The 6,991-nt window shown below is 45.4% G+C and overlaps 1 protein-coding gene across 1 annotated transcript in view; it reads left to right on the top strand.

The window, feature by feature from the left end:
• wdr41 (WD repeat domain 41) overlaps positions 1-6,991 on the top strand; it is a gene marked incomplete at its 3' end in the record, with an annotated part of 21,860 nt that overhangs the window by 6,629 nt on the left and 8,240 nt on the right. The window contains 3 exon segments of the mRNA XM_037691847.1: positions 2,967-3,015; positions 3,084-3,212; positions 4,075-4,137. Coding sequence (XP_037547775.1) covers positions 2,967-3,015; positions 3,084-3,212; positions 4,075-4,137 — 241 coding nt within the window.

The following is a 6,991-nucleotide window of genomic DNA, read 5'->3' as shown; positions in this document are numbered from 1 at the left end:
TCTAACTTTGCATGAGGATTAAAAAATCATTACACTGTTTCACAGTGTAATGATTTTTTAATCCTCATGCAAAGTTAGAATTCATGTTAAGGCCTGTTACAGAGTAATCATGTATTTTCTGATTTCTGTCTTTGAATGAGCAAGTGTGCGTTTTCCAAGGTCAGGAGTCGAAGCAGACATGTGTTGGAACAACTGTCTTGTTTACATCCTCTCAGACGTCAACAGAGAAGTTGGCACCTGTTTCTCCAAACTCGCCAAAACAAAACTCTCTCTGTCTCTGAGAACAGTTTAATCTGTTCCATAACAATTCTTGCTGTTTTCTGACTTCTAGTAACCTCTTACGTCACAAACCACACCCCTGTCTGGTTGATATTGACCAATCAGGAACTATCAAATATACCGGAGATAGAGCTCTTTAAAATGCCGGTACTTCCTAGTTCTCTCAGGGCGGAGAAGTTCTGAGATGTTGGCAGTTCTGTGAAGTCGTTTGGGAGAACAGAAGTCCAGCCATGAAAAGGCTCTTCCGAGTTTGGATTATAACATCTTCCACCTCTGAGTGGAACTTCTGAAGGACTCCACTCATGTGAAGTCCACCCGGTGAGGTGAACTGTTGTTGACGAAGCCCCGTCACCACTTCGAACGAGTCACAGCTATCCTATGGAGACGCTGAAAGGTAGCGTTAACCGGAGCTCCTCTTCTTCTGATCCATCATCAGAGAGGTAAATGAGTCTAGTCTCCTACTGAGCGTATCGAGGAAAAGCTGGGTCGGATGGAGGGTGTCGTCCTGTCAACACTTTTCACTCATACACACCACATTCTCCCTCATCCATCTTTTACTCCCTTTAAACTTCATTTTCCATCTTTAAAATTCTTCTTTCTGCTAGAAAATTAATCCAGATGTTTTTAGAAATGTCTGTGTAAAGTGCTCATTCCACCGCCGTGTGGATTGATGTCTGCTGTTCTGCTGAAGAGTGAAAACAATCGCCGCATTGTTTCTCACTACCTGTAAAGCTGTTAATTATGTTGTTATTTTCATATTTTGCCAAATTAATGTAAATGTTTGATGTTAAACTTTGATTCTGTAAAATAAATGACCACATTCATTTTGATGGGTCAAAGATAAATGACGTCTCACGTTACATTTCATTAAATTCAATGCACGTTTTATTCAGTCCAGAAAAATGAAGAATCCGTTTTAATTGATGAATATATCTCAGCATCTTTTCATCTACATATTGGTGGCCCGTACGGGGATCGAACCCGCGACCTTGGCGTTATCAGCACCACCAGGTAGTGATCAGTGGACATCCGCCCCTCTCTTCACCCGAGTGTCCAAGACATGTGGCCGCAGATCAGATGAGACGACGACAAAGTCATTCATCGAACCGCGGCCTAGGGTGTCCTTGTGCCAAGAGCACATATGGACACCCTTATGCTTGAACATGGTGTGTTTGTTATGGACAATCCATGATGAGCACAGAAGTCCAACAACAGAACACCACTCGGGTTCAGATCAGGGGGGCCGTTCCTCCCAACCACACCCCTCCAGGTCTCACTGTCATTGCCCACGTGATCATTGAAGTCCCCCAGCAGTACAAGGGAGTCCCGAGGAGGTGCACTTTCCAGTACCCCCTCCAAGGACTCCAGAAAGGGTGGATAATCTGAACTGTCGTTTGGTGCATAAGCACAAACGACAGTCAGACCCCATCCCCCCACACGTAGGCGGAGGGAGGCCACCATCTCATTCACCGGGGTGAACCCCAACACACAGGCACCAAGATGGGGGGCAATAAGCATGCCCACTCCTGCTTGGCACCTCTCACCAGGGTCAACTCCAGAGTGGAAGAGTGTCCAACCCCTCTCAAGGAAACTGGTTCCAGAGCCAGAGCCATGCATAGAGGTGAGTCTGACTATTTCTAGCCAGAACCTCTCAGCCTCACACACCAGCTCAGGCTCCTTCCCCACCAGTGAGATGACATTCCACGTCCCAATAGCCAGCTTCTGTAGCCGAGGATCAGACCGCCAGTGTCCCCGCCCTCGGCCACCACCCATCCCACATTGCACCCGACCCCTTTGGCCCCTCCCACAGGTGGTGAGATCATGTGAAGGGGGACCCACGTCTCCTCTTCGGGCTGTGCCTGGCCGAGCTCCATGGGTAAAAGCCCGGCCACCAGGCGCTCGCCTGCATACCCCACCTCCAGGCCTGGCTCCAGAGTGGTTAATCCTACTGATTCATTCATTCAACCTTTATTTATACAGGTTAATCCCACTCATTAATTAATTCAACCTTTATTTATACAGGTTAATCCCATTGATTTATTCATTCAACCTTTATTTATACAGGTTAATCCCATTGAGCCTCAAGGACTCATTTACAAGAGACTTTATTTTAACAAAGAGTGATGACAACAATGGACAATCATAAAAGAGGCGTACAATTACATTTTTTACAAATTAAAATAAAATGACAGTCAAAAGGAAAAAGTAGCACAAAAACATGTAGATCATAAAGCGGTGTAGAAAACTAAAAACAGGAGCACGTGTGCATGTTGCTGTTTTTAGTTTTCATTTACTCCTCTCTGAAGACGGTCCTGTGGCTGCAGGTGGAAGTCAGGTTAGGGTCAGATTAGGGTCTGGTGATGGTCAGATTAGGGTCAGGTTAGGGTCAGGTTAGAGTCACGTTAGGGTCAAGTTACTGTCACGTTAGGGTCAGATTAGGGTCAGGTTATGGTCAGGTTAGTGTCACATTAGGGTCAGATTAGGGTCAGGTTAGAGTCAAGTTAGGTCACGTTAGGGTCAAGTTACTGTCACCTTAGGGTCAGGTTATGGTCAGGTTAGTGTCAGATTAGGGTCAGGTTAGGGTCAGATTAGGGTCATGTCATGGTCAGATTAGGGTCAGGTTATGTTAAACCCTGTTGAACTAATCGAGGTTTGGGAAGTCAAACCCAGATGTTTGTGTCTTCCAGATGTGCCTCAGCTGGAGATGACGGCCTGGTTTTGGTGTGGAATATTGAGGTATGAGCTTGTTATTTGTGTACGATGTAACGTTGACGTTCAGATTCACGTCTTCTTCCTGTCTGGAGACTGGAGAGAGGCTGCAGGAGCTGCGAGGTCACTCCCAACAGATCACCGCCATCACCACATTCACCTGCAGGGACCAGCTCACGTCACACACCTCGCTCATCACCGCCTCGTCAGACCGCAGCCTCAGTGTATCCTTACTGAAAACACACACACACACAGTATTCCTGATACCATTTTAGTTTTTCTGTGCACGTTGAGTGCATGATAACTTGGTGTGTAGCTACATCAAGAGTTAAGAAAGGTTCTTTTTGAAAATGAGTTGAGAGGCGGCTCAGTGGTAGAGCTGCCGCCTCTCAGCAAGAAGGTCGCTGGTTCAAATCCTGGCAGGGGGCCTTTCTGGGTGGAGTTTGCATGTTCTCTCCGTGCTGTGTGGGTTTTCTCCAGTTTCCTCCCACAGACCAAAATCATGCATGAAAGTCCCAAGATGTCCCACTGATGGACTGGGGACCTGTCCAGGTGTCCCACTGATGGACTGGGGACCTGTCCAGGTGTCCCTTGCACAGTGATAGCTGGACATGTACTCCACTGACCCAAAAAGGAAGAAGCAGGTAAATGGGGGGGGGGGGGGTGCTAGGTGTAAATCCAAGATGGCTGCCACCATCCATGCTGAAGTGAAGCACCCTGATCATTTGAGGAAACTGTGCTTCCTAGTTTTTATTTTATTTATTGTAAATGTTTAGTTTCACTAAATGATCGGGGTGGTTAAAGATTAATCTGTGGTCATGGAGGCTCCCCCACCCCCACCCCCCCACCCCCCGGGCTCCAGGTCTCTGCAGGTTCTGAACTCAGAGCTGCCTCACATGAGCAGAAACTAAAAACATCCTCAGTGTAACTCTTGCACACTTGAATATGTTGCAGTAAAAACATTTAGGTTTACTTCCCTGTCCAGAAAAACTACAAACATTCAGTGTTCAAGTCCGTCATGGACGCGGGGCGTCGGCGTACGGCTCTTCGACCCCCGCTGTGGTTCTCCTTGATCTCTTTGGCCAGCTGTGGGATCCTGACTCGGGCCGCAGAGTTCAGAGCGTTTCAGATCTTCAGTCCTCTGTGAAGGTAACGAACAGTGAAGTCCGTTTGGACGCTTTATGAAATGTTTGAACTCCGGTAAAGTTTTATGGAGTTAGCAGCTGTGCTCTCAGCGCTGCTCCGACTAGTCACTGGCTCGTCGTTCCTGTCCGAATTAAACGGTTCTGTAGCACCACTCGTCTCCGGCTTCTGGACCAAAGCACCAAATATTTAGTGAAATATGAACTCCTCGTTCTGCTGCAGGACGTGGCTAAAGGCCCGGCCATTTTAAACCACAACCAGCTTCTTTAGCCACTTTGGTCAAGGTCAAGGTTCTTTATTGTCATTCACACCACATGTGGTACACGAGAAGGAACAAAACTATGTCCACAGGGCCCCAGTTACATCCAACACAAATACACATTGTAAAGAGAAACATGAGTAAGATCCAATATATGAACTAAGAATTCACTAAACTAATAATCAGCTAAGCACTCGTAGTACCAAACAATGCACCAAACAACAGCAGCACGAACATGAGTCTGTGTGAGCAGATGAGGATGAATGAACACAGCAACATGAAATAATCAGCAGCATGAGATCAGCAGCACATATCAACAATCAAGTGTCATCACAGTGATTATTCTGGTTAGAGATTCATGAGTCTAACAGCCTCAGGGTAGAAGCTGTTCCTCAGTCTAGTGGTTCTACACTTAATGCTCCTCAACCTCCTTCCTGAGGGGAGCAGGACAAGAAGTGTGTGTGCTGGGTGAGTGTGGTCCTTCATGATGCAGGTGGCCCTCTTCCTGCATCTGGAGGTGTAGATGTCTGTGATGGTGGGGAGACTGACTCCAACATCTTCTGTGCAGCCTTCACCACTCTCTGCAGAGCTTTTCTTTCTTCAGTCTGAGCTGGTAAATGAATTGATGGGGTGATGTGTTAGCCCTTGGAGCGGTGTTCAATCAATCAACCTTTATTTCTACAGGTAAATCCCATTGAGCCTCGAGGACTCATTTACAAGAGAGACCTGATTTCAACAAAGAAAGATGACAACAATGGACAACAGCAACAACAATAAACAGTTATAAAAAGTCATACTCCAATTTTTTTAATTTTTTTTTTTAGAACAAATAGGATGGCTAAAAGAAAAAGGTAACAAAAAAAACAGCTAAATTCTAAGGCGAATGTAGATGTTTGTCTTCATTCAGATTCTTTCTACTAAACAGAGCCTTTTCATGGTCATATATGCACTTTTGGCCAATTCCTTTGAATAATTTCAACTTTTTTATGCTTCTTTCAACCTCTGTTCAGCCTTTTCTACACTTTTATGCTGATTTTTCAAATGTCAGCTGTTTGAGTTGAACTCCCATCAACAGTTTAGAGATGTTGTGTTGTTTATTTGTCACATGCAGGTTAACACAAGGTCAACAGTACAATGAAAGTATGAGAAGAATTGATTTGACTCACTAAAAACAAAACAGAAAAAACAAGAAATACTAAAACATTCAATAAGGCTATAAAATAAAGTAGCAAAAAATGAAAAAGTAATTATAATATTTACAAGCTCCAAGAGAAATATTCTACAACATGGTAGAATATAACGGTGCAAGCAGGAGCTAAAATGCACATGATTATCCATCCATCCATCCATCCATCCATCCATCCATCCATCCATCCATCCATCCATCCATCCATCCATCCATCCTTGTTTGTTTGTTTGTTGCACATGACTAACATACTGTATAGTACACAGGTTGTGTGGCAGGTTATTGCACATTTAGTGACATTGAGATGGAATTATGACGGGTAGATACCTTACCATCATAATTCTGTTATATCATACACGGTACAGCCACATCCTCCTGTGAGTACAGGAGTGGACTGAGGACATAGCCCTGAGGTGTACCAGTGCTGAGGACTAGTGTGGAGGAGAGGGACAGCCGATTCTCATTGCCTGTGGTCTGTTGGTGAGGAAGTCCAGTATCCAGCAGCAGATGGACTTCTCCAGGCCCAATGTGGTGAGCTTGGAGACCAGTTTGGAGGGGATTCTGGTGTTGAATGCTGAGCTGTAGTCAATGAAGAGCATTCTCACATAGGTGTTTACCTTCTTCAACACTCTTCTCACTGCAGCAGTGTCTAAACAGAGTGTGACGTCCTCACTGTCCACATGTGGTGTAGTGACATGTGGTGGTGTTTGCATCAAAACAGGTGTGGAAGGTGTTGAGCTCATCCAGAAATGTTGTGCTGGTCATCTCCACAGACCTGTTCCTTCTCTTGTAGTCTGTGATGCAGTGTAGTCCATTCCAGACGTGCCTCAGGTCATTACCAAAATCACACTTGGAATCTGTCCAGTAGAGGGCAGATTCCACCACACGCTCCCTGTATGTCCTCTGTGAGGTCCTCACAGTCTTCCTCAGGTCGTACTTGTTTGCTTTGTAGCCCCAGGGTCTCCAGAATTAAAGGCAGCGGTGCATGCTGTAAGTTTAACACAAACCTCTGGCCCAACCTATGGTTTCTGGTTAGGGTAAGTGCAGATGGAGGTTTTAGGCAAAACATCATTAATGCACTTCCCTGTGTAGCCTGTCAGAGTCTGTATGTGTTGCTGTCACTTGATGGAAGCTTTTCAGCAGAAATCCTTCAGAATAAGTTCTCGCTCCACGATCACAGGACATTTATCTGGTTGTAGCTAGTCTCTTATTGTGGCTGATCATTTGTGTTTGTCCTTGAGGACGTGTACGTGTTGACATGTACGTGTTGACGTGTACGTGTTTAGGACATGTACGTGTTGACGTGTACGTGTTGACGTGTACGTGTTGATGTATACGTGTTTAGGATGTGTACGTGTTGATGTGTATGTGTTGAGGACGTGTACGTGTTGACATGTACGTGTTGACGTATATGT

The sequence above is a fragment of the Nematolebias whitei genome, chromosome 18 (genome assembly GCF_014905685.2).
Source record: "Nematolebias whitei isolate Nwh7 chromosome 18, NemWhi1, whole genome shotgun sequence".
Classification (NCBI taxonomy): Eukaryota; Metazoa; Chordata; class Actinopteri; order Cyprinodontiformes; family Rivulidae; genus Nematolebias; species Nematolebias whitei.
Note: the sequence above shows the minus strand (reverse complement) of the source record. Positions and strands in the feature narration are given on the sequence as shown.